Below are 11,849 nucleotides of genomic sequence, written 5' to 3'. Positions count from 1 at the left end.
CTACTTTAACATAAGATAAACAGTGCATGTGTCCTCTTTGAAATACTTTAACATAAGATAAACAGTACAAAACAGTGATGTGTCCTCTTTGAAATACTGCAGATTCCTCACTGAAGTCTTGATACCCATAGTGAAGACAGAATTTCAGTTACTTTACGTTTACCACCTTGTTGGTCCTTTTCTACAGCGGTTTCAGCAAGAGAGGACACGGTGTATGATAGAGGTAAAATATAGCTCTTGTCCTGGCTTTTATAGTCTAATTCAGTCTGGTCTTTGAAACTCAAAAGCAGGGGAAAATCTTTGAAATTAAAGCCCCAGTCCTGCAATCATAGGTGCTGACTTTTGGTTTTGCCAGTGGGTGCCCCATCCTGGCTCCGCCCCCTACGCCAAGGCCCCGCCCTCACTCTGCCCCACTCCACCTCTTCCTGTCCTCGCTCTTCCCCCTCCCCTTAGGTCCTCTCCCCTGAGCATCTCCTGCCCACTGCTCACTCCTTTCTGCTCCCTCCCTCCCACACACACCCGTGAAGGCGAGGTGTGTGTGTTTGGGGGGGGGGGTCAGCCTCCCCCCAAAACTGGCAATTTTCAGCATATTTATACATTTCTTTCATATTCTGTAATTGAACGTGTGTCTATCATTGGCATCTTAATGTAATCATTATTAAAATAGTAATATATCATGACATTATCATGAATTACAGTATATTAAAGTCATTACACTCAGCTACAAGCTGTCTTCACTAACATCCCAGTTTAAAGACATTATGTTCACTCTGGGCTTCACACCTGCTTAGGGCCTGTCTGGGAGCTGAGGCCACTGATGGCTGTGGGAAGAAGGTGGATGGGAGGGACAAGTAGTGGAGAGTCTTTCCCCTCTCCCTGCCCCTTTCTCCTCTCCCTTCCTTTCCCTCTCCCTGCCCCTTTCCCTTTCTCTTGTTTCTTCTCTAAGTCCTTGCTCTCCTTCCTGATGTTTCCCCCTTCTTGCTTCCCACCCATGTCCTTTTTCCCATCTCTCTCCGCTCCCCACCTCCTGGCGGCTGTCTAGTGCCTGCTCCCACCCCCCTCCTTGGGTGGGAAGATTGCGTAGTGGTAAATGCACAGGCCTCGGGCTCAGGTGTTCTGGGTTTGATTCTCTGCTCTGTCACAGACTCCCTGATTAGCCTTGGGAAAGTCACTTCACCTCTGTGTGCCCTAGATCCCACCTGCCAAATGGGGCTAATGCTGACCCAACCTCCTAGGCTAAATTCATTCATGGCTGTGTGATGATGGGGGAAATAGAGATACCAGTGTGGGTAGATTTGGGCTGAATTTCTCCACAGCCGGAGAGTGAGAGCCAGCTCCGCAGGGGGGACGGGAGAGAGAGAGGCTCAGGCCAGCTCCGCACAGAGTGGGGTCGGGGCTTCAGCCCTGCAGCTTCTGCCATTAGGGTGGCTGGGGCTCCCGAACCGGGGACTTCCGCCTCACATCTTCTGCCAGGGTCCAGGGCTTCTCCTCCCCTCCCTTCCCCCCACAACTCCTGGCGGGGTCCGGGGCTTTTCCTCTCCTCCCTGCCTGCCCCCCAGCACGGCTCTTGCCGGGGTCCAGACCTTCTCCCCCCGGAGTGCAGCTCCTGATGGGGTCCAGGGCTTCTCCTCTCCCTAATCCACCACTGCACCCAGCCCTAGCCTAGCTGGGCTCCCTTGGGTCACTTGATGCCTGCTGTGGCCAGAGTCAAGCCTGTCTGGCAGGGAGCAGCCATACATGTGGCCATCAGCCCAAGAGGTGTGGGCCGGCCCTAGGTGAGCAGGGGCTGGCTGTGTTGCTGCTGATAGCCCAGCACTCCCGCCCACGCCTAACCCTTAGGCTTTTTTTCTTTTGTGAGACTCACTCAGCCACTGCCAGAGCAGGGAGGTGGGAAACAGCTGATCTGAGCCTGCCCGCCAAACAGCTGATCGCAGCTGCGCGCAGGCTGCCCATAGGAAACAGCTCATCTGCTGAGGCGCCCGCAAAACCGTTGATCCCTGGCTGCCAACAGCTGGTCATCCCGGTGGTGCTGAGCACCCCCTATTTCTTTTCCATGGGTGCTCCAGCCCCGGAGCACTGACGGAGTTGGCGCCTATGCCTGCAGTGAGCTCTGTGTGAACAGAACCCTGTGCTTCGATGGCGCTCGCTACTTGAAGGGAGCTAACCCACCAGTTTATTGAAAATGTCTTACTTTTTAGTATAGAATGAACTTAGCATTTAAAGAAATTAAACATCAGGGTCAAATATATACACACATTTTATCACTCTTGCTGTGTATGCATAATAAATTATAGACAGGACTGGTTGCGCTAGTTAAGCCTTTAGTTAAGGTTGCCCAAAGCTCTCCATTATAAGTAAGGCCCTGCCAAATTCATGGTCCATTTTGATCAATTTCACGGTCATAGGATTTTTAAAATCGTAAATTTCATGATTTCAGCTATTTCAATCTGAAATTTCACAATGTTGGAATTGTAGGAGTCCTGACCCAAAAAGGAGTTGTTGGGGGGGGTCGCAGAGTTATTGTAGCGGGGATTGTGGTTCTGCTACCCTTACTTCTGCGCTGGTGCTGGCGGGGCACTGCCTTCAGAGCTGGGCACCTGGAGAGCGGTGGCTGCTGGCTGGGAGCCCAGCTCTGATGGCAGATCCACCGCCAGTAGCAGCACAAAAGGAAGGATGGCATGTTATGGTGTTGCCACCCTTACCTCTAGGCTGCTGCCTGCAGAGCTGGGTCCTCAATCAGCAGCCACCACTCTCCAGAAGCCCAGCTCTGAAGGCAGAAGCGCAGAAGTAAGGGTGGCATGGTATGGTATTGCCACCCTTAGCTCTGTGCTGCATCGGTGGAGCGCTGCCTTCAGAGCTGGGTGTCTGGCAAACGGCCGCCACTCTGCAGCCGCCCAGCTCTGAAGGCAGCGCAGAAGTAAGGGTGGCAATACCATGACCCCCCTAAAATAACCTTGTGACCCCCCTTAACTCCCTTTTGGGTTAGGACCCCCAATTTGAAAAACGCTGATCTCCCCTGTGAAATCTGTATAGTAGAGGTTAAAAGCACACAAAAGACCAGATTTCCCAGAGGGAGACCAGATTTCACGGTCCATGATGCGTTTTTTGTGGCCATGAATTTTGTAGGGACCTAATTATAAGACCCTTTTTCAAGTGCGTACAACTTTGCCAAACTTCAGCCATTCAAGTTAAAATTTTTGATGCTGGGTATCTGCCTCAGGTTGAATATTTTTGTAAAGTTTTCATTAAAATGCTTCAACTGTTTCTGAGGATGTACCCATGATTTTTTAAAAAAATGTATAAATCTTGCAATTGTTTCATTACTTACATGTTTTGGAGTAAATGCTTGAAATTTGGCAGGGGAGTCACCTAAGTGTCATGGATGCATCTTGCCATCCATGTGAAATTTCCCCAAATTTGGCCAAGTTATAAGCCCCTGTAAAGTTCTAGCTTTGACATGCCAAGTAGAGACTTATTAGCGTGTAACAGCTAAATTCTCTGAAGACTGTCAGTGCTCCCCTTGGTGGTACCCCAGCAGCATGGAGGATGAGGAAGATCTATCCTGACTGGATTGCAGGAGGGGTAGGGCAGAGAGAGAAGGAATTGCAGGACCCAGAGGATGGGAGGACAGCAGAAGGGGGTAGGAGCCAGGGGTTGGTGACAGGAGGTGGTGGGGTGAATAGCAGCAATGGGGAAGGAGAAGAAAAGAGAGAGGGGGGAGTATACAGACACAAACCGGGGAATGTATAGGAACAGAGGTGGGCCAAACAGCCTGGGGGCACAGGGGAGAGAGGTCTTTAACTACTAGAGAATACTCCTCTCCAGAATTTGGAATTAACTCAGGAATCCTGAGTCTTTACTTTCCTCTGTTGTCAGGAAATAGTATGTATGTTATCTCCCTCTACTGCAGGGGTGGACAAACTTTTTGGCCCGAGGGCCACACCGGCGTTGCGAAACTGTATGGAGGGCCGGGTAGGGAAGGGTGTGCCTCCCCAAACAGCCTGGCCCCTGCCCTCTATCCACCCCCTCCCCCTCAGAACCTCCGACCCATCCAACCCCCCTTCTCCTTGTCCCCTGACCGCCTCCTCCTGGGACCCCGCCCCTAACCACCCACCCGGGACCCCACCCCGCATCCAACCCCCCCATCCCCGCTCCCTGTCCCCTGACTGCCCCGCCCCCTATCCACGCCCTCACCCCCTGACAGTCCTCCCGGGACTCCTACGCCTATCCAACTCACCCTGCTCCCTGTCCCCTGACTGCCCACGGTACCCTCTGCCCCTTATCAAACCCTCACTCTTTCCGCCCCCTTACCATGCTGCTCAGAGCAGCAGGAGCTCATGCAGGAGCTCGCAGCCCCACCGCCCGCGCTGCCCGACAGGAGCGGCACACCATAGTGCTGGCGGAACAGCGAGCTGAGGCTGTGGGGGAGGGGAGACAGCAGGGGAGGGGCCGGGGACTAGCCTCCCGGGCCGGGAGCGCAGGGGCCAGGCAGGACGGTTCCGCGGGACGTAGTTTGCCCACCTCTGCTCCAGTGGTTGGTCTACATAGAGGCTAGCAACTGACTATGGCTACCAGTTACTCTGTTATCTCAACTGGTAGAGGTCTGTGCTGTGGATCTTAAGATCAAAACCCTGCTGATGATCTAAGTTGCGGGTCAGTATGACTCCACAGAAGGCAACTTCTGGGGTTTTTTTGTTTTGTTTTTCAGTTGTCTTTTTTAAAAGACGGAGGGGTTTTTTTTAATGTAATTTCTTATGTTAAAAGAACATTAGGGCTACATACCCGCAAGGGGGGCAAATTTCCTATCTTGACATGACATTTAGGAGTTCTTGACTATGCAACTTTAATATTCTTTTAATGTTTTTGGATGTAATGTGTGAACATATGATGGAATAGATGTATATATAATGTAGCTAAGTAATCATGTAACCTTGTTATTGTATATTTATAACCTTGCTCCTTATTTCTCCCGTTTCTTTGTCACTGTCACCTATTACCTTATGCTGACTCTTGGGTTTAATTTTATTTCTTTAGACTTACAAAACCACAAAAAATGCATAGTCTGTGCTTCAGGCATCCCTTAACCCTTCTTTAAATAATAACACATATCACAACAGAAAGACAACACTGCAACAAATTCCATCATACGCTTCCATCATACACTAATTTTCTAAATCCTACGGCAAAAAGATTGAAGAATAAAAAAGATGAAAAATAAACTATTCAGGGCAGGAGGGAGCATCTTTTTATACATTTCTGTAAAGTGCCTAGCACGCTTCTGAGTGCTGTATACTGTAAACAGACACTAAATATTGCCTCCAGTGGCTTCTTTCTTCCCTCAGGAAGATAATAGATTTTTTTTATATCTGTATTCCACATGCAGAGCAAGAGTATAATGCTCTTCTAGAAAAGTAAAGGGAAAAAGCTTAAAATTTCTTAGTCACTTTAGTCCACTGACCACCTCGTTACTCTCCATAAAATTCACTCTCCTCCAGCAAATCACATGAGCACACGCTTAAAGTCTGTTTCAGTCAATGAGACTTAAGTTTGTGCTTAGTACTTTGCTGAAGAGGAATAGTTTGCTGACTCTGGACATAGTAAAAATCTGATTAAAAGCATTGGGTATAAAACTACCATAATTCAGATTTTTAGGACGGTTATTAAACTATTGTAATTTCCAAAGTGAGGCACCGTGGGGCTAGTTAGGCTACATGTATGCTATGAGCTAGGAGGTGATTCCCTTGCTCATGTACACATACTCATGCTAGCTCTCATCAAACTAGTACGAGCACAAATAGCCATGCAGCTGGGGTACCGCAGGTAGGGCAGCGTAGGCACAGCTGAGCCGGGCCTCATACAAACCCACCTGAAACTGGTTGGTATGTATTGGGCACAACCGCGCCTCTGCTGCCGCTGCCTGTACTGCCATGGCCACGCTGCTGGGGGTACTCGTGCTAGCTCAATGAGCGCCTGCGTGAGCATATGTACATGAGCAGGGGAATCACACTGCTGGGTCATAGTGTAGACATAACCTTAGAGTTGTTGGTCTTCTTTCACAAGAAGCCAGATGTTTACCAGGAAGTTCAGATAAGTAGAAGATGCACATAATAAATGTGTTTCTCCTTCACAAAAGAATAAACTTAAAAATATAGCATGTAAATCCAGACAGCAATGTTTTAAACTTTTTATTTTCATTTCATGAAAACAGATTGGGGTGGCGTTTTATGAAATGCTTCTGGATGTGGACCAATGCAGTACACATCTGAACTACATGGATCCCATATGTGATTTCTTGTATCATATGAAGTACATGTTTACTGGGGACAGCGTGAAAGATCAAGTAAGTTAACAATATACCTTGAAGCTAAAAGCAAGGTTACATTTAATATAACAATTTGTACCAGGATCTTTTTGTGTATGATCTTAAATGTAAAAGGATCACAAATCCCTTCACAGTTGATCAGTCTGTCCATTCCCAATCAATTACTGGTACAGTTTTTCATCGTTAAAAGCTGTAGGTCAGATTTTGAGACAAATTTCAGACCACAGGGAAATTGTGACTAGAGATTGATTTTCTTTATGAGATGGCAATAGGAGTGCTGCTATATAAACGTCATAAGCATTTATGTTTAGATTTTTGTGCTGTTTCAGTCCACACCTTCTGAGTTTTACTTTGAACTTTGGGTTCAAATTAAATAACCAAATTCCATCTGGTTTTGTTGCAAAAGCATAAATCATCCCATGTTCACGAAAAGGATTCTTGAACTTTAATTAATCTTTTACTGAAACCTGATGCAGGTTCCTATTTTGTAACAAAGTGTAAAGTCCAGATAAGTGTTATGTTTCCTGAATGCATTTTCACGGCTTTGGTTGAGTCCTAGACCAGGGAGGTTTTGGGATGAGAACTGATGAGATTCAGGGATTCATTTAGGTAGCACTTACGATAAATCTGTCTTGCCGTATTGTTCTAGGGTTCATTCCTCTCTTGCATTAAAAATGTGTCAAATTACTTTGTGTTTTGATAATGCTTTGTCCACGTTTGTGGGTACGTCTAAATGACAGCTGGGAACATACTTCCCAGTGTGGGACGATGGATGCGCTACTAGTGTAGCCAAGGTAGCACAAGTTGCTGCTCAAGTGAGTTGCCTGAGCACAAACCTGACCAGCTCCCCTGGGAATGTACTTTAGTGGCTAGCCCGAGCCGCTGCCCTTGCTATCCCCCACCTATATTGCTGTGTTTAGCGCACTAGCCTGAGAAGAGCTTGTGCATGTCTGTTTGCCTGCACTGGGAAGCATGCTTCCAGCTGCAGTGTCGATGTATCCTGAGGGGTCTTTTTTTGTTTCGTGTTTTATAGGTAGAGAAAATTATTTGCAATTTAAGACCGTCTTTGAAACTCCGTCTACGTTTCATAACACATATCAGCAAAATGGAACCAGCTGCTATTCCTCAGCAATCCATCAACAGCGGGTCTCCAGCACCACAGCCTAGCCAAGTGCCTGTTAATGTTGCTTAGCCCGTAACACAACAGAACAGGACCTCATACTGGTGTCTATGTGAAGACTCTTTTCTATTGATCCAGATGAAACACTCTTTGGTCTGAACTTGGTGACATTGTGTAACAAGGGAAGAGAATTATCTCCAGCCTGCTGCTTCATTTTGATTTGTGTGGTGAATCAGTTTGTGCATCATCTGCACTCCATTCTTCCTGTCTATTTGTATCAGAGACTAGATAAGGTATGCGTTGAACTGATCAAAGGTATGCTGCAAACAGTGGCATTTATGGATGTAGGATAAGATGACTATTTTGTAAAGCAGCTCCATATCCCTCTTCAAGCCATCTTAGTTTTCCTTATTTCTGTCTGTCTATATTAGCTTTTTTCAGAGGTGTCTAGCATGGTGGTATGTAAACACCTAGTTTTCTTTTAAATGAAAATGTTGAACCTAAACGTCAGCCAGATTCTCTCTTCAAACCCTGGGATCGAATATTAATCCATGGACTAAACATAAAGATGGACACTTCAATTGTAATTCACCAGTACTGTCTACTTAATCACTGGGGGACAGATATTGATATACTCCCTCATCTTGAGCACTGCCTTTTTGAAGCCGGTGGGACTACCCATGTAATAAGGTTACCATCCGACATGAGTAGAGGCGGCACAGTCAGATCTTGCGTGCACAAATCCCTTTTACTTGACCTCCTGCTCCTGAAGAGGTGGGGCAGTGGGGGTAGATTAATGTTCTTGATTTTTGATCATATGAACAAGTTTAGTCCCACAGGGAGGGTGCTTAACTACATGCTTAAGTTCCAGTGGCATAAGTCAACAGGACTTGCATATCAGATTAAAGTTAAGGGTGTGTTTAAGTGCTTTCTTCAATTGGGGAGTTAGGGCTTGTCTGCACCTACAGCACTGCAGGGGCGCAGCTGCAGGAGAGCATCTTCTGTCGGCGTAGAATCCACCTCCATGAGAGGTGGTAGTTATGTCGACAGGAGAAGCCTCCCCCACCCCCCCGTTGACAGTGCTGTATACGCTGCAGGTTAGGTTGGTATACGACTACTTTGCTCAGGGGGGTGGATTTTTCACACCGTTGAGCAATGTAGTTACACCAATGTAAATTTGTAATGTAGACCTGGCCTCAGTCTCTTTAAAGACTGTGGATGACTCTTGTAAAGTAGGGAATTTACTGATGTCTTCATTAAAGTAAATAGATGAGCAGTGGCTTTGATCTAGCATGAACTAACAGGCTGCTAGATTATTAGCCAAAGACCATCGGAAATGGAACCATGTTTAAAATCTGTGTATTCGATTAAGAGTTGCTGGTTGATTTTTATTTTTTTTCTCCCCTAGTTGGGAAATGGTGTAATTTTTATTAGTCAGTCATGGTTGGATTTTTATCACATCTAAGCTTTATTTTAGGTTTGTATAATCCACTACTTTAATTCTTCAAATTTTATTTGTGTATGTGTACTGTCAGTTGTTTACTAGGTATGACTCAATAACAAAAGTGAAAATAGTCTCAATTAAGATTTGTAAAATATTGATCGTATTTGACATTTTTAAAGACTTTTTTTTAATTAAAAAGCCCCTTGAAGTTTATGGTAATACCATTTGCCATTTTATGTCTTATTGTTTATTTGCCATGCTCTTCAGTTTAAAAATAGGGGTTGATTAGAACATCAAAGTCTCTGTGTCCTCAATCTTCAGTTCTACAACAATACCATCTCAGACGATGATCTCAACAGAACTCACACGTTTAGTAAGGTTAGGCCTCATCAGCACCTCCTGCTAAAAGCCCTGGTGCTATAAAAAATAGCGTTGATTCAGTAGAAAGAATTCTTCATATCAGTCTGCATAGTCTACACCTAGTATAGTGTTAGAAGGCACTGTGTTGTCAAGATGCTATCTTTTAAATCATACATACCCCCTGGGATTCTAACAAGTGGTCCAGTGTGAATAATTATGAACTGCCTTACCTATATTCATCTTACAGTTTGCATAAGGTATGCAACTTCACAGCAGTTTAGGACAGGTAGAGTAGGACTTCTGCATGTCGTTTAAAAAGCCGTCTTGCTCCATTCCAAAGTTGAGTTAAATGATTCTTGTGTCTCCCAGACTGGATTTGATAACACACTGCACCTAGGTGCCCTCCAGAAATCCAGTACACATCTTGGAAGTTTAGTCTGCTTCTCCAGAAGCCTCTCCAAAGGTTATTTTGGGGCAGAGCCAAAGGGTCAGTTGATAGGGTTGGGACACAGAAGGGCTGAGGTCTGTTCCCAGGTCTGCTATATCACTTTGGTCAAATCACTCACCTCTCTGTATTTCAATTCACTTCTCTGTAAAACTGAGGTTATACTTGCTCACCTTTCTAAACACGTTTAAAATGTATGAATGAAAAATGCTGTATAAGTATCAAGCTTGATTATTGGTGTGTGCGTGCCCTCTGATCAAACAATAGCAACTACTCTGTGCATGCACATGACAGAATAGTCCTATACTATGTAGAAATAATTCTTGGGATTGGCCTGGGGCTAGAATGTACATCTGCAGTTCTTTGTAGCATCTGTTTACGGTCATTGGTCTTGCGTGGAGAGTAACAGAGAATTTGGCCTCCTGCCTTTAGGAGCAAATGTTTAGAGCTATTGGTAACCCGAAAACCTGTGAGGTTTTTCTCACCTTTTAAAATTGGAGCCTGAAATCTTTTGTTTCTTCACTAAGCAAGCTGCAACAATGTAAATTAGGCCTCTCCATCCATCTAGGGTCTACCTGTGTATATAAATGGGTTCAGTAGCTCAGTGTCTAAGCTCCTTCAGTTCCTGGCCTATGCAGAGATGACAAAATGTGAAATTGGGCTGAGGCCATCAAAAGATAATGTTTGGCCACTACCAGCCTGGGTTTGAACCTGTGACCTAAAGCTGAAAGGCTCTCTGTCCCATTAACAGTCTCCTGAGTCATTCTGTCTTTAGCTAGGTGGTAGAATTACTATCCAATGGGTTTAAGTATTTTTTAAATACATAAACGTGTTGGGATATAGTCTCCTTTTGATGTGTGTGCAAAGCTCATTAGCAGGCTTCTGAGGTTGTCGCTCTAGACCAGTGGTTCTCAACTGATTACACATTGTGGGCCACAGGGGCCAGTTGGCAGGGCAGCGGCAGCCCTGACCCTGTCCCTCGCTGCCCGGGCCACCCAACTGCCCGCCCTGGACCCCACGGGGCTGACTGGCTACCCTGGACCTCGGCACATGGCCCCGGGCCCTGCAGGGCCAGCCAGCTGCCCACCCCAGACACCTTTAGAACCACACCAAGGGAACAACTCTACACGTTCATTCTCCACACATTTCACTTCTTCACCGTCGTGCCCGCCACGATACCAAGTGGCAGGACCTTCTACCACCTGTAGAGGGTGAGGAACCCCAGTGGATCAGTCTATATTGCACCCTATTCTCATGGCCTGCCCGGGATGTTGGTTGGTGGCTCCTCAATAGAGCCGTGAGCACGGGCGTGTACCTGGCGCAGTTCACCCCCATCCCCGACGCCTGCCCCTTTTGCTGTGTGAGGGTGACCCTGGCGCATGTCTATCTAGAACGTGCTAGGTTGCAGCCCCTATTCCGGCTCCTCCAGGACCTCCTGGAGAGGTTCTGGCTGCACTTCTCCCCACACCTTTTCATATATACACCTTGTTCATGGCCTCACGAAGTCGCGAAACCTCCTAGTCAACCTCCTCCTGGCCCGTGTAGAGTTGTTCCCTTGGCACAGTTTGAAAGCGAACTGGCAAGCTCCAAAGTGGCCATATATACAATACCAGGAGGAGGATGCTGGACGGAGAGGTGTGCTGTGACTGTGGCGCCTATTTCCATTCCTCCCTTGTCTCACGTATCTGGGTGGCGTCTGCTGGCTCCCTAGACAGCTTTGAGGAGTCGTGGGGCTATCTACGGTTCTCTGCTCTGTGTCTCCATCTGGATCCCTAGTTTTGAAACTATGACCCCAACTCCCTGCCCTGTTCTTCCTTAGTTGTCCCTCGTCTTCAGTTGGATCCCGGGTCCAATGGCTCCTCCTGCAAGGCTGGGGGAGGGGCCTTTAGATGTGGCCTAGCTTCTGCCCGCCTGCCTCCTGGGATTTCAATAAGGCCCTGGAGCTCGCAGGACCAGCTGGCTCCCCGGACCCTGCCAGTCCAGCCAGCAGCCCCGGACCCCACGGGACTGGTCGGCTGCCCCGGAGCACACGGGGCGGGCTGGCTGCCCTGGACCTGGACCCCAGAGCTCGTGGGGCTGGGTAACTGCTCTGGACCCAGACCCTGCTGGAGCCCCAGACCCCACGGGGCCTGCTAGCAGCCCCAACCCTGGATTCCCA

General features: G+C 47.3%; 1 protein-coding gene across 2 annotated transcripts in view; it reads left to right on the top strand.

The window, feature by feature from the left end:
• Positions 1 to 9,728, top strand: part of MED23 (mediator complex subunit 23) — a 55,663-nt gene extending 45,935 nt beyond the window's left edge. For both annotated transcript variants that reach the window (XM_074948442.1, XM_074948441.1), the window contains 3 exons: positions 103 to 223; positions 6,209 to 6,340; positions 7,356 to 9,728. In XM_074948442.1, the coding sequence (XP_074804543.1) occupies positions 103 to 223; positions 6,209 to 6,340; positions 7,356 to 7,514 (412 nt within the window). In that variant the 3' untranslated portion in view covers positions 7,515 to 9,728. The remainder of the gene's footprint in view (positions 1 to 102; positions 224 to 6,208; positions 6,341 to 7,355) is intronic.
• The last annotated feature ends 2,121 nt before the right edge of the window (positions 9,729 to 11,849 follow it).

This window comes from Natator depressus, chromosome 3 (assembly GCF_965152275.1).
Source record: "Natator depressus isolate rNatDep1 chromosome 3, rNatDep2.hap1, whole genome shotgun sequence".
NCBI lineage: Eukaryota > Metazoa > Chordata > Testudines > Cheloniidae > Natator > Natator depressus.
Note: the sequence above shows the minus strand (reverse complement) of the source record. Positions and strands in the feature narration are given on the sequence as shown.